General features: G+C 53.1%; 1 protein-coding gene across 1 annotated transcript; it reads left to right on the forward strand.

Annotated features, from left to right (window-relative positions):
* The first annotated feature begins 436 nt into the window (after positions 1-436).
* ONECUT1 (one cut homeobox 1) lies at positions 437-24479 on the forward strand. The gene is made up of 2 exons (XM_049812771.1): positions 437-1856; positions 17068-24479. The coding sequence occupies exons 1-2, from the start codon at positions 776-778 to the stop codon at positions 17358-17360; spliced, it is 1374 nt and encodes a 457-aa protein (XP_049668728.1). The 5' UTR covers positions 437-775; the 3' UTR covers positions 17361-24479.
* The last annotated feature ends 1845 nt before the right edge of the window (positions 24480-26324 follow it).

A 26324-nucleotide genomic window follows, 5' to 3' on the forward strand; every position in this document is an offset into this window, starting at 1 on the left:
GGAGGGTGCGGGGAACACGGCGGGCACAGCCCGTGGGCGCCGCGGGTCTCACCCCCGGAAGCTCACGGTGAGGTGAGGAGGCTCCGCGCTCACAGAAAACGCGGAGTCACCGAAGGGGCGGGGCAGGCGGCCCTAATACCCGGGAGCCGGCCGCCCGGCGGAGGCGGGGTGCGGTGGGGGGGCGGCCCTTTGTGCCCGGTGCGGGGGGGGGGGGGGGGGTGGGGGTCACTAGGGCCCGGGGCGGCGGCGCGGAGCAGCGCAGCACCACCGACTCTGGCCGCCGCCGCGCGGGGCTCGCCTCCTTAATAGGGGCGGTGACGTCACGGGAGGCGGGGGCGGCCCGGCGGGGGCGGCGCGGGGGCGCCGCGCGCATGCGCCGGGCCGGCGGCCGCGCCGCTGCAGCAGCGGAGCGGTGTCCAAACGGCGGAGCGCAGTGAGAGCCATGGCTAGAGATGGCGAGGGACGCGGCCAGACACCCGCCGCGGCTGCGGAGCCTGGCCTGAGGGAGCGGGGGCCCTAGAACCGACCCGACGGCGTCATCCAACAACAGAAAAAAAACCCCGAATAAATAAATCGCCAAAACCCCCCCCAAACAAACCAAAAAAAGGAAAAGCCACCAGCCCGGCGGCAGCAGCAGCACCGCCACCAGCCCACAGCGCCCGCCCGCCCGCCGCCGGCCCGCGGCAGGAACCGGCCCGCGGCCGCCGCGAAGAGCTCCGGGACGCCCCGCCGCCCACCAGATAGATGTGCGGTCCGGCCGCCCGCACGGCCGACGATGAACGCGCAGCTGGCGATGGAGAACATCGGCGATCTGCACGGGGTGAGCCATGAGCCGGTGCCCGCCGCCGCCGACCTGATGAGCGGCAGCCCGCACCACCGGAGCGCGGTGGCCCACCGCGGCAGCCACCTGCCGGCCCACCCGCGCTCCATGGGCATGGCGTCCATCCTCGACGGCGGCGACTACCACCACCACCACCGGCCGCCCGACCACGCGCTGACGGGCCCCCTGCACCCCACCATGACCATGGCCTGCGAGACACCCCCCGGCATGAGCATGAGCAGTACCTACACCACGTTAACCCCTCTGCAGCCTCTACCTCCCATCTCGACGGTCTCGGACAAGTTCCCTCACCACCACCACCACCACCACCACCACCACCACCCCCACCAGCGGATACCGGGCAACGTGAGCGGCAGCTTCACGCTCATGCGGGACGAGAGGGGTCTGGCGTCCATGAACAATCTCTACACCCCCTACCATAAGGATGTTACCGGCATGGGGCAAAGCCTCTCTCCGTTGTCCGGATCGGGCCTGGGGAGCATCCACAACTCCCAGCAAGGGCTGCCCCACTACGCTCACCCCAGTGCCACCATGCCCGCCGAGAAAATGCTCACCCCGAACGGATTTGAAGCCCACCACCCTGCCATGTTAGCCAGGCATGGCGACCAACACCTCACCCCCACCTCCGCTGGCATGGTGCCTATCAACGGGATCCCACACCACCCCCATGCCCACTTGAACGCCCAGAGCCACGGGCAGATCCTGGGCTCTGCCAGGGAGCAAAACCCTTCCGTAACTGGTTCGCAGGTCAACAGTGGAAGTAATTCAGGGCAAATGGAAGAAATCAATACCAAAGAAGTAGCTCAGAGGATCACCACCGAGCTCAAGCGGTACAGCATCCCCCAGGCTATCTTCGCCCAGAGGGTGCTGTGCCGCTCGCAAGGGACCCTCTCAGACCTGCTGAGGAACCCCAAGCCCTGGAGCAAGCTCAAATCCGGCCGGGAGACATTCCGCAGGATGTGGAAGTGGCTCCAGGAGCCGGAGTTTCAGCGGATGTCTGCTCTGCGGCTGGCAGGTGAGCCCGCTGCGGGGCGGTCGGGGCACGGCGGCGGCGGGGCTGCGGCCCCGGGCCTGGCCCAGGCCGCCCCGGTCCCTCCCTGCCCCTGAAGAGCAGCCCCCGCCTTCTCCCCCCCTCCCCCGCCCGCCCTCCGCCGCTCCGTTTCTCTCCTCTCCCCGCTCCCTCTCCCGGCTCCGCGAACCGGCACCGGCCGGCTCCTCCGCGCCGCGCCTCCGACCGCCAGACAAAGCCGAGCCGGGGCTCGGGCTCCGCACTGCGGCGCCCCGGCTTTCCCCGTTATCCCGGGCGGGGCGTACCCGCCAGGCTCGCCTGTCGCCGGCGGGACGGCGCCCAGCGTGCCCGGTAACGGGGCGCCGCCGACCCCCGCACCGGCCGGCGGCCGCGCTGCCCTGAGCGGGCAGGGCGAGGCGGAGGTGCTTTAACCGGCGGCTGTCTCAGCCTCCGGGCCCGTAGCGGGCCGGTACCGGGCCGCTACGGGCCCGGTACTGGCCCGCCACGGCCCGTTGACGGCGTGCGGGGGAGCCCCCGGTAATGCACCGCCGAGAGGAGTCCGTGCGTTTGCTTTGTGCTGGGGGCGGCGGGCTCCAGCGGTAGCGCCCGGCGGGGCTCGGCGCCGGCGCTCGCCCCGCGTCCCGCTCGGGTTGGGTTAGGTGTGCTGGGCGTAGGGCTTTCCGCCACACGAGACGAGCGTGGCGTGTGAGTGGTGGCCGAGAAAGGCCGTGGGCTAAAATCGTTAGATTTTTTTTTTATTTATTTTATTTTTTTTTTTTTTGTAACTGGTTGTAATTATCGTTAGGCCGTGGAGTTTGAATTTTCGCGTGGATGCCTCTGCGTGAGACACGCAGTCCGTGCCGTGTCTCCGCGCTGCTCCAGAGCCCGAAAACCCCGCAGCGTTTGCTGGCTCGGGGTGCTCCCGAGCGCGGCTCCCGTATTGTCTGCTCGGAGATTGCCGTCCCGTTCGGTACCTGCTCGCCGCCGCCGCCTCCCCAAACCCGCCAGCCTGCGCTCCCAGTGCAGAGCCCGGCTTTAATACGCCGTGAGTGAGGGTTTGTTAATTAAGTGATAGGTCTCCATTAATTTGTCCCCGGAGAACGAGAGACAGTCAATCCGAGTCGGAGCCGGGCTCGCTGATCCGTTTCACGGCCAAAAAATAAGGGAAGGGCCAACTCTTTCTCCTTTCAAATGCACAAACGGTCCCTGCGCTTTCGACTACCACGACGGTGGGAACCGGGAGGGGCTTCCCGACGGCGCGGGCAGCCGGCTGGGCCACCCCCGTGCTCCTTGCCCGGTTTCAGCCAAGCTCCTCGGTTCTGAAGCCTAAAGCGGTGCTAGGAAGGGCCCGTAGCGGGACCCCCCTCCTCTGCCGTAGCTGGCCCTGCGGTGCACGCCGGTGGGAGGACGTTGCTCTCTTTGGCTTCCACTCCTGCGGAGTCAGTTTCAAAGGTCTGAGCTCTCAGAAAATGCCTTTTCCGCCTTCCCTTCCTCAACAACCACCCCGCCAGGAGAAAACCCTCGTCTTGCTGGTGCTGCCCAGGAGAGGAGGATGGAGTTTGTGTTTCCCATGTCCCTGTAACGATTGCTAAGGCGAACTTTCTTCGATTTGGAGCGTATTTTTACGACAATTCGGTCGACCTGAATCTCCGCTCATTTGCATAGATCGATACTGGAAACAACCCCTCGCTTCGGAGTCTGCTGGCATCCCCTCCCTGGCGCTGCCGGCCGGGAAGCTCTGCCAGCCCCGGCTGCAGGCCCGGGCGGGAGGGAGGCGGCAGCTCCCCGCGGCGCGGCCGCTTTCTGCCGGCGGACGGCCGCGCTCTGCCCAGCTGCCGTGTCCGGAGAGACCCATTGTTCGCTTCTGCCCCCAAACCGCCCCTTCCTCCAGCCACCCCCCGCGCTGCCCTCGCATAAACGGATCCCGGTAATCCCGTTAGAGGGACAAAGCCTCATTATTCCGCCTTCCCTTTCCGATGAAACCCGAAAGCTGGCACCTTACAGAAAAGGCCTCCCCGGGGCGCAACGGGGCTCGCAGCTCGGGGAGGCGGGGGGCGGGAAGCCGGGGAGGGCCGCCCGCGCCCGAGCGTCCCCGCGTCCCCCGCAGCCGGCCCGGGCGGCGCGGGGCTCTCCCCGCGCTGCCGGGGGCTCCGCGGCTTCGCCCGGCGCTGCCCCACCTGGGCGCCGGCAGCCCCGCAGCACGTGGTCATTTGCATAGCGCTGCGTCCCAGCCAATGGGGGCGGCCTCCGCAGCCCCCCCGCCCCGCGTCGCGCAGCCCGCGTCGCGCTGCGCGCCCCTCCGCGCTGCCCGTCCTGCGCCGCAGGCAATCCGCTGTAAATGCATAAAGTATCGATTTTATTTTGTGCAGGTTTAGAATGTGCGATGGTCTTACTAAGTGGTAAAAATCTGCCCCGATTGATATTGATGTATGAACATCAGTTCAAAATATCATAAATTACTCCAGCCGACGCAAATTAAATTTCACGTCCAAATTATAACTCACTCCCGGGCGTTTAGAGAATTATCAGGCGGATAAATACCCAGAGCGGAGCCCTCGCTGCCTTCGTTTCTTCCCTTTCTGATTTCCTGCAGGCAGCGGCTGGGAGGGGGGGATGGAGCCTGCTTATTTTAGGCCTCGCGGTCTTGCCCAGCACTTTGTCTTGAGTATTTGCCCCTTCCAGCCATCCCTAGGGGATTCCTACCTCCCAGATTACAGAAGCTCCGACAAATAGAGGAAAAATTGGTAGTTACATGGAAGCAGGATTGAGGTCTTGACACTTCCTGGGCTGCCTCTTGAAATGTAAGCAGAACTGCTAATTGCAAAGCTGACCTCTTCCAGCCTCCATCTTATTCATCCCATCTTCCTTCTCCTCTCTGTTCTCTTTTCCTTTGTCTGTCCCCCTCTCTCTCCCCCTCTATCACTGAATATTTATCTATTTGGCTGTTTCTCCGTTAGTTAGTCTTCCCTCCCCCTCCCCTCTGCCTTCACCGACATTTGGAAGGGCAGTGAAGGGATACCTCAAAAATAAATACAATTCAAAGAAAATGTACAGCCCTTCTGCAGCCTGCTGGGATTTAAGGGTGAATTTAATTCAGGTTATTTTGGTGGTGGTGGTGGGGGGGGAGGCAATAGGAGGAGGGGATATATATAGAAGGCAAAAACCGACTCGTCTTGTTCAGGAAAAAAATAATCTGCTTCGAGGCATTTTTTATTAGAAACGCACCGGCCTCAAGGCCGGTTGCCGGCCGCGCACACAGCGGCTGCCCGCCGGAACGGGAGGGAAGCGCCCGAGGGAGAAACGCCGCAACGACACGTTTGGGGAACGGGCGAGGGGACCCCAGGGCCCCCTTTGGATCTACTGCAGGAGGGAGTACTCTTCGCCGAGGTGCACCCTCTGGGGAGCTGGTCCCGAAGGGGGCCCTCCGCGGCGGCTTCCCCATCGGGCTTCCCGGGCCCGTCCCGGGGCGGCGGGAGCCGGGCGAGGGGAGCGGGGGCCGTGGGGGAACCGCGCTCGCCCGCGGGGCTCGGGGCGGGGGGGACGGTGTGTGTGTGGCAGCCCATCCCTCCAGAGCTGCTCGATATTTGCCTGCGACCTGACTGTTATCTTTCACAGTTGCATCTCGTTTTCTTTCTTCCTCCCAATGTGAACCCCGGCTAAGCTGAAGCCTTGGGAAGCCGGCGAGAAATTCTCGCCAAATTAACTGTAAAGAAATCGATACAGTAATCAGAGCGTTTTCCACATTAAATATGAAATCTAATGAACGCCGTTTGCACCTCTCGCCCCGCCGGCCGCCGCAGCGTGCGCCGGGGAAGGTCGATGCCGCCCCGGCTCCAGCAGCGCCCCGGCCCCCGTTGCCTCATTAGGGCCTGTTTAATATTTACCCGGCGGGGACTTTGCATAAACGCATTTGCATCAGGGAGGCGGAGGGCATCGACCGGGGGCTTCGCCGCCGACCCCCCGAGCGCCCCTCCCCGCCATGCGGGCCGCCCGGACGCCGCGGGGACGGCCGCGGGGACGGCTCCGCGCACCGTGGGCGGCGACAGCGGCCGTTCCGCGGCTGCCGGCGCGGTGCTGGCGCCGAGGCAAGGTGCCCCGGCCCGGTGGGATTCGGAGGGCGGGGAGCAGCCCCCGGCGCGATCGTGCCCCGCTGCAGCGGCCGGTGCGCAGCCGAGCGGGCGCTGGGAGCCGCGCTTGTTTGCCGGCCGTGTCCTTGCGGCGGGATTGATTTACAGCCGGTCGCACGCAGCCGCGTTCGCCCTTGGTTAATGTTTGCCCAGCGGGAGGAGGAGGAGGAGGAGGAGGAGGAGGAGGAGGAGGAGCGGGGCCGGGCAGCGGCGAGCCGCGTTCCTCCGCACCGCACCGGGCCGGGCCCGTCCTAGCCCCATAGCACGGCTCGGCCCGTGCTTGTTTGTTCGTTCGTTTGTTTGTTTGTTTTAATTACCCGCCGCGTGGCGGGGAGGCGCGGGGGGGGGCGGGGGGGGTGCCGTGGCCCGCTCCCACCCTCGCCGCCGTTTGGATGAAATAGCCTCAAAACGGGGCCGCTCCCGACGGTGGGCACCCGCCGGGGCCGCCCTGGGGGCGGCCGCACGGCCGGGCCGTGGGCGCTCTGCCGGCCCCGGCCCGCCGCGTCTGCCCGCCCCGACCGGCCAGGGCCACCGAGCCGCCCGCAGCCCTGGCACGTCCCCCCCTCGGTTCCCGGGGGCTCTGCGCCATCTACTGACCGCCGGCGGGCGGGAGCCGGCCCCGCCGGCCCGGCCACCTCGCCCGCCCGCTCCGGGCAGCGGCAGCGGCGGCTCCCCCGGGCCGGGAGGCGGCGGCTCCGGCGAGCGCTGCGGGCCGGGGCGCGTCCTGGCGGGGTGCCCTGCGCCGGTGCCCGGGCTGCCTCCGTCCACGGGTACCGGCGCTTCCCCGGGGCGAGCGCGGGCGGCGCGGGGCGGCCCGGCTTCAGCACCGCGGACAGCTACCGACGGCCCAGCCCCGCTCCCCGGGCGAGCCCCGCGGCGGGCCGGGGCGAAGGCAGCCCTCGCCTTTCGGGGTCGAGGCCGTCCGGAGCCCGGCCGCAGGGGTTTGCCGAGCCGCCCCGCGGCTGCCGGCTCCGGTGGGGAGCGGCGCCGCACCGGTTAGTCGCAATTAGGGCTGCGCTGCTGGGGGGGCGGGCCGGGCTCTGCCCCCCCCGCTCCCCCCCGCCCCGCCGCTGTCTGCTCGGTCCGCCCGCGGGGCCGGGTCGGCTCCCGGCGCTCCGTAGGCGACGCGGTTTGGGGATGGGTGTCTTCGTACGGGTGCGCGGCCAGAGGGGAAGCGAGCTGCCCGCAGCACCGGGCCCCGCGAGCCGGAGGGGTCGGGCTGCCCCGGGAGGAGAGGAGAGGTGCGGGGAGCCGGGACCGTGCCCACCGCCGCAGGTGCCACCGGCGGGGAGCCCGGGCGCTGCCGGGGCGGTAGCCGGGTGCGGGCGTGTGCCCCCTGCCCTTTACAGAGCCGGCAAGGAACGCGGCGGTGAGATGGAGACAAAATTCTCCGGAAACGCGCGGGCCGGGAATGCATCGGTGCCTGTCTGTGTGCGTGCGCGTACCGGCACTAAACCAAAGCTCACGCTTTGCCTCAGGCAGCCTTTCCCTGCCCTCTGCGTAGCAGAAGGATCCCCATAACCTCCATGCAAGGGACAAGTTCGTTTCGAGGGAGACCTAAGGTGGCTTTTAAGCGCAGGAGCTTTTGCCGAAGTGCTGGTGGCTTTAACCTGAAGACTGCAGGCATCGAGGGGAGTTTTTCCTGAGGACCGAGCGGGGACCTAGCATGGCGTCACGTCGGGTAGCTTCCACGATCAAATCGATTAAAGTTGATTCGCATTTCAAACATCCATCTATCTGGATAAATCCTAAACTGACAGAGAAGCGACCGACGCTTACTGACTTTCTACGGAAATGCAGCTTACTTAAGCCATTTTGCTTAAGAGGAAGTCAGTTCTATGATGCTGAATTTATGGGAACAATTTATTAGCTCGACAGCGGTTTTGATTTTGTCCCATTTTAGGGCGATAGGAAATCTCAGCGGTAACGTTTTATGTACAGCCGCAATGGCAATTAAAACGCGACGGATTGCTGTTTCGCAGGTGTGTAGGCAGCATCGCAAGCTGCTGCGGACCGAGTAACCTCGGCGTCGGGGTGTGCGAGCGCTTCCTGGCGGACCATTAGGAATGCGGCTACTTCAGATAGCTAAAAGCGCTAAATCGGCCTCTTCCTTGGCGACTTCGGTGCAGAAGCTGCTGCAGTGAACCCGCTCTAAGGTTACGGACGATTTTAAGGGACGGCAACACTGCAGACGTGCATCCTAGATCCGTCGGTGCGAAGCTACCCACAGGCGGTGCGATCGGCGCAGGCGGATTTCCCGCAGGCGCGCAGCCCTCCCCCGCGGAGGCAGGCTGCCACACTGCTGCCGTAATACCCCCCAAACGGAGGAACTTCTTTATGTCATCGCCGCCGTATTTCTCGTTCATTCGAGGCGTATCTCGCTACTTTGAATATGGTGTCGGAACTGACGGAGGGCTTAAAAATTGGAGCGGGGGAAGCGGGAACGGGCAGGTAGGTCCTTAGGAAAGGAGCCCGAGAAGCCGGCCGGGTTTCGAAGTAAATCTGACCACCCTTAACGCCCCGGTGGCCGTTTTGCAACGGACTGCGTCACTTCCACCGCTGAGAAACGCTATTTTCGGCGGCTGCGCCTCGGCCCCCGCGGGAGGGTTCGCTCCCGCTGCGCCGTTCGAAGCCGGCGGCAGCGGGCAGCTGCCGAGCTCCGCCGCCGCCCCGGCCCGGCAGCTCCCACGCCGTTCTGCAGTGGGGGGGGGGGTGTATGTGTGTGTGTCCCGCGAACCCGCGCAGGAGTGGGCGGGGCGGGGCGGGGCGGGGCGGAGCAGCCGCTCCCTGACGGCGCGGCGCGGTGTGACGCTGCGGCGCGGAGCCGGGAGCGGCCGGGCGGCGGCGGCTGCGGAGCGGCGCCGTACAGAGCGGTGCGGTACAGAGCGGCGCGGCGCGGCGCGGCGCGGTGAGGAGAGTTGCGGAGCGCGGCCCTCCCCAGCCCCCGGTGCCGGGCAGCGGCCGCGGCAGCGGCGAGGAGCGGGCGCCACCCAGGGGCCGGGGGCTGCCTGCGCCGCTGCGGCGGGGCGGGGGGGGGGGGGGCGCCGGGAAGGGCTAACCCGATTAAAATATTGATGTAGTCGCAAAAATCGTTCATTAAGGCAATTTAATCTTTGCTATTAAATGTCCTTTCAATTCATTTGGGGTAATTAAGATGCAGTTAAAGTGATTAAATTCTAATTACTTATGCTAGACAAAGAAATATTTGTCACAGTAATATGGTTAACTGAAGACCCAGCTAAAGAAATTTAACGTTTACTTTAAATGATAACGCAGGAAAATCGGGTGCTTTCCCCTGATTGATCCACTTAGCAACATATTCTGTAATGGTGATGTTGGCTCACGCGAGTGGTTACAGATCCATCAGCGCTTTGTGTAAACCCCAGAATCCCAAACTGTTGAGTCAGCGCTCCTTAGTCGGATTCACTTTATTATTCCAGGGGCAGCAAATTAAGGTCACTCGTTTTAATACAGTGCACAGGAGTGAGATGTTTACCATTCTGTCTCAGCTGGGATCTGTATGTTGGCAGGTTGATGTCATTCTGTGAGCTTCCCGTATAGGAATGTATTTTTGTCTCTTCTCGTGTTATGAAGCAACAAGAGGAGTATTGCCTGGGCTTGATGGCGGAGAAATAAGATACAGATCAAATGACCTCCGAGTAGATGGATACACCTGCACTCTAAATAAGCATAAATACAAATCACTAGAAAGTCAAGTGCAAAATGCTGAACGGCGCCAGGAGTAATAAGAAATAATTGATGTGGGTTCAGACATTTCAGAATAGCCCATACTCTCTTCAGTTGAAAGGAGAGAGTTTTGGGGAGCAAGCAATGAACTGTGTCACCTGTGTAGGCTTTTCTCACTGACGTGTGAACGGCCTTATCCTATGGTGCGTTGAAGCTTTTGGGAGTGCTTTTGGCAGCATCAGTGCTGTCCACTTACCTGCTACAGTGGGAGCACGTGGCCACGAGCTGCCCTGACGTGCAGAGACTCTGTCTCACACAGCACCTTTCCAGAGGGATCCCATCTCCCAGGTACTTTCAAAGGCCCCAGGGCAGTGACGAGCAGGGTTGGGCAGCGCAGGGGACCACCACCAAATGGCGATGTATCAGTGAATGGCACACAGCAGCTGCGGTTATTCACCCAGGCCAAATGGATTTGCTTGCTTTTAGTTGATGTGGTGAAGTCTGCCCTCAGGTAGCATATGCCTTATAGGCCCCTTATCTTGTTCTCGTATTCCCCTAAATAGGAAGGTTTTGATAATTAGGAAAGATCTGTCATCCGTGTGTCTCTCTGCATGATCCAGAGGTGTTATTCCCATGATAAGGATGGAGCTTATCACACTTTATTATGTATTATCATCACCATGAATTTACCATAAACTTTTGGCTACTTGGTTCCACTGAGCCGTTGCAGCCAGCGTGATTAGGACTATCTCTGACGGCCAAAGTCCTTAAGCAGTTTCAACCTCCTATAGAAATCCTGCTGCCTTTTCCACCCAAAGGTAGAGCCTCCTTCAGAAGAATATCCTCTAGGATATTCTCTAGCTTGTACCAGTGAAGAGTTTTCACTTTTTAAATATGTTATTGGATATTTTGTGATGTTTCAAAACTAGAAGCAGGTGCTTTAGAAAGAGATTCCCAGGGTCTTAGTGGGTGCAGTTCGGACTGTAGCTGAGGCAGGTTCTAGACTTCATAGACTTGACACAATAGAGATTAGAAAATACCTGTAAGGAGAGAATTCTAAAAGGTTTTTTTATGCCTCTAAGATATGTCCTGTACATGTGAGGTTGGGATAGCTAAAAGTCTAGGCTTTGCAAGAGGAAGGGGAAAAGACGATCATAACAAAACTTTCGAGAACACTCTCAAGGCAGTCTTAAATTCAGAGCCTCGTTGACATGGAGAGGAGACCACATGCTGGCCACCAGTGATGGGATGCAGGGCCTTTCACCCTGAGGTGACAGGTCACACGTCCAGCTCTGGCCCAGGTCACTGCTGACCACAAGCCATTATTACTTGATGGCCATCAAGTGCCCTGTCTCCTTGTCTCTCCTATGGCATATGCAGAAATGCAGGGCTTTTGTCATCACGTCTTTGAGCCGGGCTGCATCGTTTCTTGTGGTTTTGCCACTTGTGGGAAGGGTGACTGCTCCGAACCCACAGCAACAAAGCTGGTGGCTTGTAAACTCACCATTGCTTTCTGGGAATCTTGCACCGGAGTCTCGGAGAGAAGCATAAAGCAGTTGGTTTTTTTCTCCTACCTGTCTGAAGCAAATATAATACTCATGAATAGCAAGGGTGAGACAGTCCTCAAAACTAAACCAGTCCAGTGAGGGTGGTGGTGAAGACCCCAGAGCTCAGTGCTGCATTTACCTCCTGATGTGAAGCAACCAGAAAGTGCCTCCTCAGGCAAGACAGAGCTGAGTCTGCAGTTGTGAGAGATCCCCAATCCTCTTTGTTCCCCAAAATCAACATTTCAGCTACAAAATGGGTTCCTACAGACTCCTTCTGTCTGCAGCATCCAGCTCAACCTTCCAGCCATGGCGCTAATTGTTGTCAAATAATGTGTCAAATGTGATGGAAATTAGCGTGGTGTGAACCTGCTCGTGGGGAGCTGAACCAAGACCACGGCCTCATCTCGTACAGGGCACTTGATGGCCATCAAGTAATAATGGCTTGTGGTCAACAGTGACCTGGGCCAGAGCTGGACGTGTGACCTGTCACCTCAGGGTGAAAGGCCCTGCATCCCATCACTGGTGGCCAGCATGTGGTCTCCTCTCCATGTCAACGAGGCTCTGAATTCAGCACGGCTGGAGACATTATTGTGTGTGTGTCTGCCCATTGCTGGACTGGACCCACTCTGGGTGCAAACAGAGGGATAAAGGGCGCCTTGTAAGCAGAGACCCACTGCGTACCTTGGCTTCCTCCTCCACGGGGGGGAGACTCGTGCCGAGGCACTGGTGGGACTGCACAATTGCCTTCCAAGAGGAGCTGTAATGCCGTGCTGTTGCAGTGCACTCGGGCAGGCGTGCTCCCCTCCTGCTGCCCTGTGTCCCTCCTCCCTTTCCAGCCACGTTGTACGATCAAAAACCCAGTCGTGGCCATTGCGTGTGCCTGTCCCGGAGCTATGGGAACTGCTGCTGGCAGCTGGTGAGAGGTGTGACCCTTTGGAATGTGTGGCCGCTGCCTCAGCCTGTTGGCGTGCAAGTAAGGGCACAGCGCGCTCGGTGACAGGTCTGAAACCCCCTAAATCCACCTTCTTCTTCCTCAGCATCTGCCACTTTTCCATCCTGTGTCTGAGAGCACGCGCTCAGTGATGGCAACGTGGTGGGCCACCAGCTGAGCAACGCCTCTCGGAGTGAGAGTGTTCCTCTGCCTTCACAATAGCCACAGGGCTTGGGGTGAGGTTTGCCCAAGTAGGATTTGCTGTTGTCATTCCCCCTGCTCCGGTGCCAATTTTCGAGAAAAGCAGCCAGCAGAACTTGTGGTGGTGTTTTATTATGTGCCCAGAACAAACCAGCAGAAAGCAGGTTTATTGAGAGTATTACTGCTTTCATTCTTTGCTTCTGGTTTTCAGAAAGGAAAATTTGTGTTTGCCAGATACAGCTAGGCACACGTGTACGCGCCAAGTGCTCCTGAAAATTGATTTATGGTAATCAGGGTTTTTTTTCCTTAGATTTTAAAAAGAAATCCACCCTCTAGGGATGAAAGACTAGATCAAGTGTCAGGGTTAACACCTGAGCTTACTGTAATCTTGACTTCTAGACTGACAGAACAGTGCAGTTCACATCACAGGTGGGCAAAATATCCTCTTCGCTATCTCAACCTAAAGATGCAATTAGTGCGTTTTCATAGGGGACACGATCCTGCTTCACCTCCGGCAGAGGCAGACTGATCCCGCCTTGCTGCACGCAGCCAGGCCAGCCGGCTGCCGCAGAAGAGCGGCGATAGACAGCGGAGCTGCAGCGGCGAGCCCTTGCTGCTGTACCATGCTTGGGCAACCAGGCCTCACTGAGATGTACAGACCTTACAAGGTTTGGCAAGTTAACTCAGCCAAATCCCTCGTGCGACTCAGAAGGAACAAAGGGAGACAAAAATAGATTGATGGACTGTATCAGGAGAATTGCAAGTGTCAAAAATATCTGTTGCTCAGGGCAGAGGAAGATGGAAGTGACTGGAAGAGGCCAGAGTTCAGCAGTGGATTTATAAGGCTCCTTCTGGCACTGATAATATTACATTGTCATATCGGCACGTGTGTTGCCAGAGTCAGAGCGACTCGTTCTTTATCCTCTGCTTTGCTTTTTTCTTAACTAGACTTTCTTAAGGCTTTTTCAAAAGGCATCACAAGGAGCATCACTCAGCCGGGGCAGCCCAGAGACAAAGAGCACGGCTGCCTGCAGCGAGGAGAGAGGGCAGCGTGCGAGGGCAGCAGGCAGCGTGCGAGGGCAGCAGGCGTGTGAGCGGGTGTGCCACGGGAGAGGTGCACACCTCTGGGCCGCCCAGCACCCAGCAAAGCGCCTGAGTTCAGCTTCTGTGCTGTGGGAGAGAGTCCGCTTACAGTGCTCACGGGCAGGGGCACGTGAAGGACATCAGTGCAGATTACTTTTATTATCTTCTGCTACGTAAAATAAAATCCAGACGAAGGTGTGCGATAACCAGTTTTGAAGGCGGGCTCTGGTGGTTTTCCAAAAAACGGTTTCAGTCGGTGTCTCTGGGGGCTCTGACTTCAGCGGACACCCTTGCCGGCACTAGAGGAGGACCTGGCCCAAGCAGGCGTAGCCGCTTTGTCTGAGCGTGACCTGGGCTGAGCGCAGGCTGCTGTCACCCGGCTGGACGGCCCCCATTTGTCAGCCCTCGCAGCATGAGCTGGCCGGTCTCTGTGCCTGCTCTGGATAGACTCTCACGTTGGAGCAGATTTTATCCCGTGGTGTACATTTGTTCTCTGGCAAGCTGGAAGCTACTATTTATTATGAAAATTGATTGGCTCCAGTGCAGGGAAAACGATCGTAAGGAAACCCTATTACGGTTTTTCATTATCACCATTATTTATTTTTAAGTGCTATTAATATTCCTGCCTGGACAAGGCAGAAGATGGGAGGTGGTATCCACCCTTGCTGCTCACAGCCCGAGGCCTGGCAATACTGTCTGCAAGGGCTCTTTGAACAATTAAGCGTATTGGAAAGTTTTTGCCCTCAATCTACCTCTGGTGAATGCTAACGGGAGTAGAGCTGAGAAAGAAACAACTATTGCATTGCCTGAAAACGATCCCGATCTTGTTCCCAGTCTCTTCCCCAGGTGGAAAAAGGCTCTGCCAGCAATGCTGGGCAGAGGCAGGGCCAGTGTGCTGCTCAGCAGGCACCAGGGCTACGGGAGGATCCAAACTGGGCTCGGCTGGGCTGCTCTGCTAGGGGCAGTGGCTGCCCCGGTTTCACTTGTTGGGGCTCTACTGTGTCCAGGGAGGATTGAACCTGTTGTGTGGGGGTCTTCGTGTCTCAGATAAGGTCCCAAATGGCAACTGAGCCTCTCTCTCACTCTCTCTGGACCCATGCATCGTTCGCCCTTAATTCAAAGTAGAAGAACTCCAACTTGGATGTGAGGACAAGAACTGTCTTATTTCGTAGCCTAAACTGGAGCATATCTTCACCTGTTCCAACTGGGTGTGGACCAAGCCTTAGGAAACCAACAATCTGCATGATAGCTTGTCAAAAAATAAAGACCGCCCTGGTCCGCAGGAGGAAGGGACGGCTCCCAGCTTGGGAGCCTCAACTCTCGCTTTCTGATGGACTTGAAATGAAGTTTTATTTGCAAAATAGTAAAATTGGCTTGTTTGTATCATTGACTGGATAGCATTTATTTGTTCTCCCCAGCAATGAGCACTTTCTTCGTTCATCTGTGATGTTACTAGCAGTGATTATGTGGTCTCTGATACAACTGAAGTTGAGGAACAAGGTGTCTTGTAACTTTTGGGATGTTTTCTAGGGAAATAATTATTCAGGAACACTACATTTCAGGAGATGAGCACAAGCTCAGGAAGACAAGGTGTTAAGCAAGTTAGTTTCGCAATAGACGGTTGGGTTTTTGTTATTCTCTGTGATTTCAGAGAACTCATGTACTAGTTTGTGATTGAAAACCCAGAGGTTTACAGCGCTAATTGAACTAGCTTTGTATCTACTGCTGGGACTGTCACTTGTGATGTGACGATTCCCACTGAAGCGTCATACAATGCTAACTCGGATCACATCATTTGTGTAGTTAGGATTTTGTGACAAACGATGATCTGGACAGAGTATCTAGGTGAAAGCTGGAATTTGTGTAGCCTTTGAAAAAGGAAGGTGTAAAGCAGAAGGAGCAGAAATGCAGTGTTAGGCATGGCAAAAATTGCCTGAGTTTGGTTTGTCTCCTTTTCTGCATGAGCCCGTTAACAGGGACAGAGTCAGAGCTGGAGGCTGAGGTTGTTACAGAGCCGAGCTTCTGCAGCTGCTTTCACGGGAACTTCTGAACGTCAAATGGTTAGACGTGCATAAAAGATTGAGATGCTGTTCGTATCTTCTTTGCTCCTCATTCCTAATGTCTATCAGTAAATAACAGACTGTTCTTGCAAAAGTATTTTTAACCCTTGAGTTATCAATGTTAAATTTCAATGGGGATGCAGAAATGTATCGTCAGGCACTCATCCCCACAGTGAATTCAGCAGCTTGACTTCAGTGGGGGCTCGCTTGCATGAGGAAACCTGTTTTTCAGCCCAGAAGCTCCACAGTGTTTTAGAGGTCAGGATGTAACTTCAAAGCAATCTTCAAAGGTTTTCAGATAAAAATAACTGTAGAAGATACGAGTTTGGCATCCCAGTCCCTTTGATGGATGTGTTGTTGCTTATGAAAGAATGTGTAGCTGGAATATATTGCTAGGGAGCTCTTCAAAAGCCTCTCCTCAGAGGGGGCAGAGACGCCAGTGTCTTGGTCCCTGCCCACCTGGGCCAGCAGAAGGTGCCTTTGCATCTCCTGAATCTTGCTGGCTGATCTGTGCAGTTGCTATTTCTTGAAGTACAAAAGGTGGATGACTATTTTTATACCTCCCTCATGCCAAGGCTGCCTCTCGGTAGCAATAAAAGATGTAGGAAGGATCTTTGTAAAGTAATTTGCTGGTTTCATTCCAATAAGCATGGAATAGGTGGACACTCCCAAAATTCTTCATATAATCAGCACCGTTCTCCACAGAAATCAGGACTAGACAGGCAGAGAGACAGAACATCCATATTACCTTCAGAAATACATCTCTAAATCAGCATTAAAGGACATTGTTAGAGAAAAAAGGGGAAACAGACAACTTCAGACTCTCTTGAATGTGAGACAGAGCAATCTGTCCTCCCAAGGAAACCTTTATCCTAGCAAAATGCGAAGAAAATGAGCTGGCAGAGAGGCAAAGGCTGGTGGGGGAATCCGGGAGTCACCCTCCCATCCCATCGGATCCTGCCTGGCCGGTGACCTGCAAGGCAGATTTCAAATTGCAAGCACCCTTTAGTAATGTAGAGCAAATTGACGTTCTGAAAGGGAAAGAAGGGATGATAGATGAAATAAGGTGAAATTCTATGAGGAAGATTTACTATACCATTGTTCTTCATGTCAAAACATGGTTTATTTTGTTTGGAATACATAATCATCTGCCCTGTAAGACTGTAGTACCATCCTGGTCTCTCCTAGTTCCTTATTTCTCAGCCAATAAAAAGCTACAGAAATGGATTGACAACAAATAGCAAAGGTAAAAAAGGTGGGCAAGGTTGACTGTAGAGCTCAGTGAATTTCCGCTCTGCCTCATAGGGATATATTACATAAATTCCCAGCACTAATGGGCATTATCAAAATGTAAGCTCTCAATAATAGCATTTGCTGAGTTTTAACAGGCAACGCCAAAGGTATTTTCTAACTTCTGTTCCTTCTATTTTTGATAGTTTCTAAGTTAGAGAATGAAGTGTCAGACATCTTCTCCAAATTTGGAAGCTGACGTGAATGGGCCTTTTTCCCTAGTTTGTCCTGTACTGTGTGCCCGTGCACTCCTCTGCCAGCCCTCTCTAACTGTCCTCCCCTTTCTTGCAGCATGCAAGAGGAAAGAGCAAGAGCACGGGAAGGATAGAGGGAATACACCCAAGAAGCCTCGGTTGGTCTTCACGGATGTCCAGCGTCGAACTCTACATGCAATATTCAAGGAAAATAAGCGTCCGTCCAAAGAATTACAAATCACCATTTCCCAGCAGCTCGGGTTGGAGCTGAGCACCGTCAGCAACTTTTTCATGAATGCACGGAGGAGGAGTCTGGATAAGTGGCAAGACGAGGGCAGCTCCAATTCAGGCAACTCATCTTCTTCATCAAGCACTTGTACCAAAGCATGAAGGAATAACCACAAACTAAACCTCGGTGGAAAAGCTTTAAAAATAAATAAATAAATAAATAAATAAATAAAGACAGACCAGGACCTCAAGATAGCAGGTTTATACTTAGAACTATTTGAAAAAAATGTTATTTATAAGTCCAAAGAAACCAAAGACTTACTTCACCTGCATTATGACTTTGTTCTAAGACACACACTTTAGTAGGACGACGACTTGCAAAAAACGGAGAGGAAGAAGAAAGCGAAACGGAGGGAATGAAACGGAACGCAAAGAGGAGAGAAACAGACCACTGGTCTTACACCTTCACCCATGATCATCTTCACCGTACTTGGCTGTTTAGTGGTTTGGAGCATAGTGATTTCTTGTCATTGAACGGACATCTCTGCAGATATGGCTCTTCATTTCCACAGCAATTGCCATGAAGGTGTATAGTGTATCCGTACTGCGTACACGCCGGTGGTTAGGGACTTAGTCAGGGCTGGTCTTCAGAGAGGGTTGTGCCATGGCACGACCGACAAAGCGTGGAGTCGTCTGAATTCATTTGAACGGTAGTGTGATTTTTGCTGTTTCATGGTTTGAACTTAACCGGTACAATGCCTGGAAACAAGTTCAAGCTAGGCAAAGAAATTTTGAATGGTACCTAAACCAGTGCATTCTCTTTGTTTGTTAAGGAATGTTCAGATTTAAAAAAGGAAAACTATTCCATCCATAAAAAAAAAAAATCGACTAGCTACCAAAGAACACATTTAATAGTTATATTGCAGGTATTTTATTGCAATGATTTTAATATTCCAAAGCTATTTTTACACAAAATACTATGTAGAGTTATAGGTATAAACTAATCTAACTGTATAACACATAAAACTTGTAATCAAGACTGTTATTTGCGATTAGTAAAACCACATTATTGTTTCTTTCCATGATTGGCAAGAAAGAATGTCATCCGAGGAGGTCGCAGCCCCTGTCAGAGCACAGGTACTGATAATGGGATGCTGCTTCCACTGAAGTCAGTGAGCCTTTCTGTCGCTGACTTCAACGGGAGCAAAAAAAAGGGGCTGTTACAGCCATGTATAAGTTGATAGTGCGGTAGCTGTCGTGCGTGCATCCCCTTGTTACACTCTCCCAGGCTGATATTGCTGGAAGCTCGTAGCGAACTGTGCGCTGTATATAAATACAGCTCAGCTCTGCCATCTAGCCTGCAAACAGGAGACCTGAGGCATTTTGCATGCAAAAATGAAAAGAATTGCGAAATGTAAAACCACAGGGCTCAGCATCTGATCAATACTCATTGACATTGGTGAGCTTTTTTTTACCTATTGACTTTACTAGGCAAAGGAGTAGCAAGAGCTTTGAAGGCTCGCTGTCTTTTCCTATTGAAAACAGTGGTACAACATCAGTTAATGTTGGTGGGAAGAGCTCCAACAGGAGCTCTGGTAGTGCTTTTGGAGGGCTGGATTGCGCTGCCTCTGAAGTCAATAGCAAAATTCCCATGACACCGATACAGCCTGATGTTTTGTGGCATCGTATCTGTGTGTAGCAGGCTGAGCTTTTGTCCTGTGCATTCTTTCTTGCTCATCTATTAATCAGGATAATGCATGAAATAGTTTCAAGTTTGTAGCTGAAAAGCTTTAAATGCTCTGTTGCTAAAAGACCCGTAGAAGAGAAATCATCCCATTCCTACTCAGATAAAATTAAAAAGAAAAGCGTGCAACATCTGCATATTAAATTTTAGTGTAAGGGCAAAATAGACTTAAAAAACCATACATGTGCCTGTTAGATTTCTAACCGGTGCTTCAAATTACTGTAGTAATTCTGCTAGGTATATTAAATTCCAAAGTAACCCAATACGCAGGTATAGGCCCAATGCAAGGATTAGAAATAGGTAATCTTACTTACACCCTTTAAAAAAAAAAGAAAAAAAAAAAAAAGAGAGAGAAAGGAAAATTCAAGGTAAACTAGAATCCAACCGCTGTCAATAATAGCAGATACTGGTTTTTGGGATGAAGCCCACTCAAATTAGTAGGGACATCAAAGTTAAGCAACTTTGTAGCACCAGTTATTTCCCAAGAGGACAGGGTCTAGTCAAGGTTCAGGGTATACAGTTAATTTCCAGTAAGTGTTTAGAATATAGCTGAAATATCTCTTCCTTAAAATAAAGTGAAATAAACCCAAGATTTTTGGCACTGAATATTTCTCCACATTTCCGTATGTTAAACCTACTTTAAGACTGACAAAGCAGTTGTCTATGAAAATGTAATCTAATCTGTGAGTTTTCTGAGTCTCTAGCTTACCTTAAATTTTAGCGAGCTTTCTTTTAAAGTGTTGCATCCCCACAGAGACCTAATTGACATGGAAGCATTAATAAGCTCACGTATAAAGTCTTATGAATGCAGTCTCATTAGTGTAAGGTTAATAAAGGACAGTGATAATTAACATTTTAGTTTTTTTTCCAGCAAAACACTGCTTTGTAACGTATCTATAGTTTAGAAAAGAAAGCCTTATTTATTTAAAACTTGAGAGTTTAAAAATGCAGGGAAATTCAAAGTACATTGCCGCATTTTTTAGTATTTTCATTGTATTGTCTTTAGAGACTACTTGCTGAAACCAAAGAGAACTTTCATACCAGCATTAAATTTGCACCCAATATGCAATTTCAGGATCTCTGACACACACACACACATGCAAGCCCCTGAATAGGTCTGTGTATATGTACACGCACACACATTTTTATGGGGTGTATGTATGTATACATGCGCACACGTATATCCACACACACTAAAACTGATGCACAAGTTAGAGATTTTACGTGTTTTGGTTTTTTTACATGTCTGTTTAAGTATATATAAACTTTTTGGTTTTTTATAAGCCATTAGGAACAAAACCACTCTTCCCATAAGCAATATGCGCCTCATACTCTGAATAGGCAAAGAACACACTTTTCTTTAATTCCTTTCGAAACATGAAGCAAATAACTACGGAACTGCTCATTCTACCTGTAAAGCTGTTTTACCTCTGAGCAGACTGCCCGGCCGCACCGACTGAAGCACGGACAGGTTACCCGGTGCTCCCCGGCTCGGATCGTTGCCAGTCCTTAGCAGGGCGTCCTTGAAGGGGGGCTGCTTTCTAATGCTGCGCTTAACGTTACGGAGGAAAGCCTGTCTCTGTCCTCTTAGTAGTGTTAGTCTTGCAGTTCGCTTCATTCCTGACAAAAGGGAAATTAGTTTCAAATTCAACAAAAGGACCTAAAAATCTGCCAGGAAGGGTTAGGAGAGGGAGCAGAACCTGAAACAATTTGGGAGCGTCGGGAGATGGGGCTTCAGTCAAGGGTGACTCCACGGGCGAGAGGGCATTAGGGACGCGCGTTCGGCTCACAGGCTGCATCCAAACCTGACCGCAGTGACCCACGAGGGGAGGCTGGCCAAGAGGCGAACTGTCCGCATCCATCCCCATTGTAAATGGCATTATTAGCTTTCCAGGAAAAAAAAAAAAAAATTAAAAAAAAAATATTCAGACCAACCCATAGCACCACGTTAGCCCCCGCATCGCTTTCCCGGGGCCTCAGCCTCCTCTCCTTACTCAGGTAAAGCAAACCCAACAAGAGCGAGCCAGCCAGCCAGCCAGCAACGGGGCTTGGGCTTGAGAATTTGCTCCTGCTCCAACCGATGCCAGAAACAAATTCCCAAGCGGCCCAAGTGGCCGGGGGTGCCCCGGTGCCTCAGCGCGGGACCTGCCCCAGGGCTGCCCGCCGGCACCGCTCTTCTCCTGAGAGGGATTTCAGGATAAGGCTGCGGTGGCGGCGGGCACTGCCTGGGGGGCTGCCGCTGCCTGGAGGGCTCGGAAACGCAGCTGAGCTTATACCAAAGAGTCTTAGGACACCTCTCCTCACCTGAGTTGTAAACGAGACATTTTTACCCCCCAAAACGGTCCTTCTTTCTACTACTCTTCCTCCTATCCTCCTCCTCTTCCTCCTCCTTTGTACATAAGGATGAAAACTATGCATTTAGCAAACAAAGAGAAAGCACTTACCCTTTTCTATCTCGCTGCGTTTGGGTGCATTCAAAGGCCCAGGGGCTAATTTTGAGACTTTGCTTAGCCTCCTGGTTTATTATTGTGGTGTGGTTAGCTTTACAATACATTTGGTAACTATTTGCTAAAGACAAAGAAACAAAAGGTAAGGAATAGCTACTTCCACGTGTTAAAAAAAAAAAAAGAAAAAAAAAAGAAAAAAAAAGTGTGTAAAGATCTACTATTTATAGTGTGAACCAAAGACGCTACCTCACTCGATTTCCATTGGTGATTTTAATCACATTGATGATACCAAAGAATACCAAAGATTTTTCATGCACGGCCTCGGTCTGGAAAGGGAACTCATCCTCCTTCTTACCCCCGTCCCCTCGATCCCCCTTCCTCACCTTCACTCAGCGTGTAACCTTGTCTTCATTCTTAATGGTAATGCTAATAACCTTACGAATACTTCTCTTGCTACAACTGCTACTACTGACGATGGTAAGGATAATAATAATAATAAAGCTCTAGGCAAACATGTTGCAAACTTTGTAAACTCATAGGACGAGTGCCTTGCTTGAACCAAAGTGTTAAACCGCTGTTGACCTCTTTATCTCTCACCTTATACTCTTTGAATACCTCAGCCTGTTAGAAAGGCCACTAATGAAAAAAGGAATAATTCTTCACCGTGGTGCTTTTTGCCGTGCAACCATGCAATGAAACTTTCTTTGATACCAAAGGAAAATGTTTTTTTTCCACTTTCTTGCTGACAAACCAAAGGTTCCCTCTTCTTTCCCCCAGAGCAGCTTGAGTCCCTCAGCCCAGACAGGCCGTGCATCGCTTTTACCAATTCCTCCAAATACCTCATAGTAATAAATCTTTAGGGTTATGTTGTATAGAGAGTCTATGTGATAAGGCAGAACTTACTAGTTTGATAATTGTTAAGGTTACTTAAAAAAAGCTTTATAATTCTTATTTATTTTGTAGGGGTTCTTTTGTTTGTATATTCCTTTTATATCATACGGTTTGGGTTTGGGTTTCTTCTTTTTTCCTTTTTTGTTTTTGGCAGAACTTCTCTGTTATACTCAAGGAAGATCTTATTCCTGGGAATGTTTTGAAGTGGGTAAAGATCGCTGTTTGCAATGAATGCAAGAAAGGGAAACATGGTTTTGATTTCTTTTGTTTCAACTAGGACGCTTTGTGTTTGCTAGTCGATGTTCTTTTCACAGGGTAAAAAAAAAAAATATTCTCTGCTGTGATAAATGGTTCCTATTTTTTCTCTATAATGTGCTGTGATTTTTAATTTAATTACATTTTGTATACGCTTATTTAATCACTGCTTTAATTTATGACTATGTAGTTTAAAAAAAAATAATTGTATATAGTAGATTCAAAAATGGCCAAAGCTTTATGTTACAATCTTTTCATTCTTGATGCCGAGATGAACTGAAGGAGAGTGCTTCTCTTGACTGCAGGGTGTATCTTCAGCCTTGTCTTGGCATGCACTTCCACCCGTGTTACAAACACTGCCAGGTTATCCCCCCGGGCCTCCCTTCCCCCAAACTTGTACATGCCAAAATGAGTGTTTCAAGGTAGTACTTTTGTCACTTAGAAAGCAGAAAGGCATTATGAGTGTGTTTTTCCTTTAATTTATTTGTCTTTTTCTAGAAAGGTTGCTTTGTGGGTGAGACCCGCACATCCAAAGAATTTAAAACTCGTCTAATGTTTAAAAGCACTGGCATTTGTGAGAGACTTTGCTGAGTTTTTGTTTTCCTTCGCTGTTCGCACGGGTAGCGCAAGTCGCGGGCGCAAGCCTCGGGAGAAAAGCTAACTTGAATTTGGAAACCTTGCTCACGGAAAGGCCTTCGCCAGCCCCCCAAGAACCCGCAGGGGATGGCCGAGGGGCGGCGGGCGGCGGGACGGGACGGGGCGGGCCAGCCGGGCTCGGAGAGCGCTGGAGGGCTTGGGCCGCCCGTGGGCCACGGCCCGTGGGCCACGGCCCGTGGGCCACCGCCCTGTCACCTGCTCTCCGGCCGGGGTCCGCAGGCGAGGACGGGTCGGGGTCCCCCGGGAGCTGCGGCCCCGGCCGGGCTCCAGCTGCGGGCGGGCGGGGAGGGACCCGTGTGGCATCATCCCTCCCGGGGGACGGGGTGCTGCGCCTGCGCCCGGCCTCCCCCGCGGCTCGAGGGAGGAAAAAGCGGTTTTGAGTTGAAAAGCAAAAAAGAAAGAGTAATGACAATGATAATTCTGCAAAGCTGATGATGGCATCATGGCACAGAAAATAGGATGCCACTCACCTGTATTTTATTTTGCGTAAAGAATAGCTTCTGTTTCAACTGAATGTTGTGTACTGACATGGTTTGTGATGGCTGTAAATATTTCCTTTCCCCGCACAGTAGCCGAGCTCCAGGTGTACCTTGTTTTCCTTTTGGGGGGTTAGCGGAGGGGTTGAGGGAGGGAAGGACGAGGGCAGGGTTTGAGCTTTTGGTCAGAAGTTACACTTTCTAGGTACATTTTTATACTTCGAGTATTGAAACGGGGCAATAAAGACGCTCTGAAATGCAGGATCATTAAATGGTCTGCTGGCAAGCATTGGCTAAATGTCTGCTTTTAATACGTAAACTAATGCCATGCAATGGGTTAGGCTTCACGTGGAGGGGGGAGACAAAGTAGTAGGCTACGAATCCAGCAGAAGCCATTGAGCACTGGACGGAACCGTACTTAGGAAGACATGGTTTCTTTTCCTGTTCCGGTAGTTTGATTTTTCACGGTTTGTTCTGCGTTTGTTGCACCCTCACTGTGGAACCGCGTTAGTTTTGCAGTCTGAACCGAACACCAGTATTAAATGAAAATGAACGTTAAAGCATTGTCTTTTACTTGCTTCGGTAGTTGTCTTCGTAACGCCCAGCCCACAGTCCAGCCCCAGCTGAGCGGGACCCTGGGCCCCCGGCCCCCCCGGCCCCCCCGACCCCCCCTTCACGTCAGCTCCATCCGCCGCCGCGCAGAGAGGGCGGCAGAGACAATCACAGGTCCCAGATCCGTAGAGGTAGGAAACCTTCCAAGAGCAAGAGGGAGTTCTTCCAGAGCAATGAAACAAACACGACACCCCCCCCCCCCCCCAAAAAAAAAAAAAGAAAACAAAAAAGAAAACAAAGCGAAGATTTTGATAAAAGACAACTTTGCTGTCATTTTTAGTTTGCCCGTTAGGAAGCAGTAGTAGTTTATGCGTTGCATCTGCATTTCAGACTAAGTGATTATTGTACCTAATTACGGTCGATTGCTAATATTTCCTCAATCTCTCTCTTAGTCAAGCGCTTCTTCTTCTGTATTTTTGTGTGTAGCGACGACAAGTGTAATGCGCTAGGCATTATTCTGGTTTGGTTATGAGTATCTCCTGTACTGCGTTAAGATTTCCTTAAGTTACTTTTTTTAAGCTTTGCTACTGTTCTCACTTTATGCCGTGCAATATCATCTGCTGTGTTTGCTAAGCAAAAAAAAAAAAAAAAGAAAAAGAAAAAAAAGAAAAAAAAGCAAGTGATGATGTCATCATGCTTTTCAGTGTTACAATGTTTCAGCGTTACAATGTTTCAGCGTTTATGTAGTCACGAAAATGTAGTAAATAAAAGGTTGGATTTTCCAGCACTTTAAATTTAGACATTTCTTGCCTTCTTTTGTTTCTCCACGTGCAGCCACAAGGCACCAGGCTGCGCCAAGGGGAGAGGGTGAGCCCCGCGGGGCGGCCCCAGGTCTCCCGTGGGACGGGCGGCGTGGGGCTGTGTCACAGGAGGGACACCCACGGAGGGGGGGGGGCACGAAATGGCACCTCGGGCTTCACGGCGCCGTGTCTTCTTCCCTCCATTCATGCCGAGGTCTGCAGCCCCCCGCCCCCAGCAAACCCCCGCGCAGCTGCCCGCAGCCCCCCTGGGCTCCCCATCCCCGTCCCCGTCCCAGCTCCCGCCGTGGTGCTCATCTCGGGGGGCTCCGGGGGAAGCAAGCGCTGAGTGTCTGAAAGGCCAGCGCGCCTCATACCAGATGTGCTTCTCTAATTGAGGGAAGAAACATTAAGAAAATAAGTGAAGCAAATCATCTTGGTTTCCTTTATAACGTCTAAGGGTAGGGATGTCACCAAACTAATTCACAGAGGTGTTTCCTTTTGTGTGATGGAGTCCACCTCAGGCCCGCAGGATCAATATTTAATTGTTTAAAGGGATATTGTATTCCTTTCCTGTCACTGTTGTTAATGCCTCCGCGCTCTGTAATCCCACGGGGTCTTTTCCCGGGGATCTGATCAGAGAGATTACCCATCGCTCGGGAGTGGTGGGAGGAGAGTCCCTGGCCGTAAAAGATTCAGCAACGCATTGAACCATTTTCTCTCTATCTCCTAATGAAGTGATGAAGCATGTGCCACAAAATTTAACAGGGTTTTGTGGCAAATCGGGTTGTGCTGCTGAGAGGAGGATTAAACCTTCATCTTCGTCCCATAAATCACGGCATCAGCTACATTTATTCTGATGGATGATCTGGACTCTACTGACAATACTTTATCTCTGGAAGCACCTGCAGTCTGTGCCCTCACGTCCAATTTCTTTTCACTGCTCAGCCGAGAGAGGGACTGACTGCATCCGTTCGGAGGGCTCCCCTCGGGCTTGGTGTCCCAAGACCATGCCAGAAACCAAAGCGTCACCAGCAACCCAAGGGGAGATGGGAAGCCAGAAATGTCCCCCGTCCCCAGAAGGAGAGCCCGTGGGATTTGCTCTCCACAGCATGGTACCGGCTAGGCCTGGGATAACGTGGCGCTGACGCAGGTCAGTAGCTCCGTTGGGCAGTGCTGGCCAGGGCTACGGTGCAAAGCGAGGGCTCCAGCATACCCCGCTGTGCGCAGCACCCTCGCTCAGAAGAGAAAAACACCTCCAGGGATGCAACAAAATGCTTTTTCTAGAAAAAATGGTCTGGAGATGC

Source organism: Accipiter gentilis, chromosome 10 (genome assembly GCF_929443795.1).
Source record: "Accipiter gentilis chromosome 10, bAccGen1.1, whole genome shotgun sequence".
NCBI lineage: Eukaryota > Metazoa > Chordata > Aves > Accipitriformes > Accipitridae > Astur > Astur gentilis.

Coding starts and splice junctions, on each gene's coding strand:
- ONECUT1 (XM_049812771.1), top strand. CDS start 776: ATGAACGCGCAGCTGGCGATGGAGAACATCGGCGATCTGCACGGGGTG. Junction 1,857..17,067: donor GTCTGCTCTGCGGCTGGCAG/GTGAGCCCGCTG, acceptor CCTTTCTTGCAG/CATGCAAGAGGAAAGAGCAA.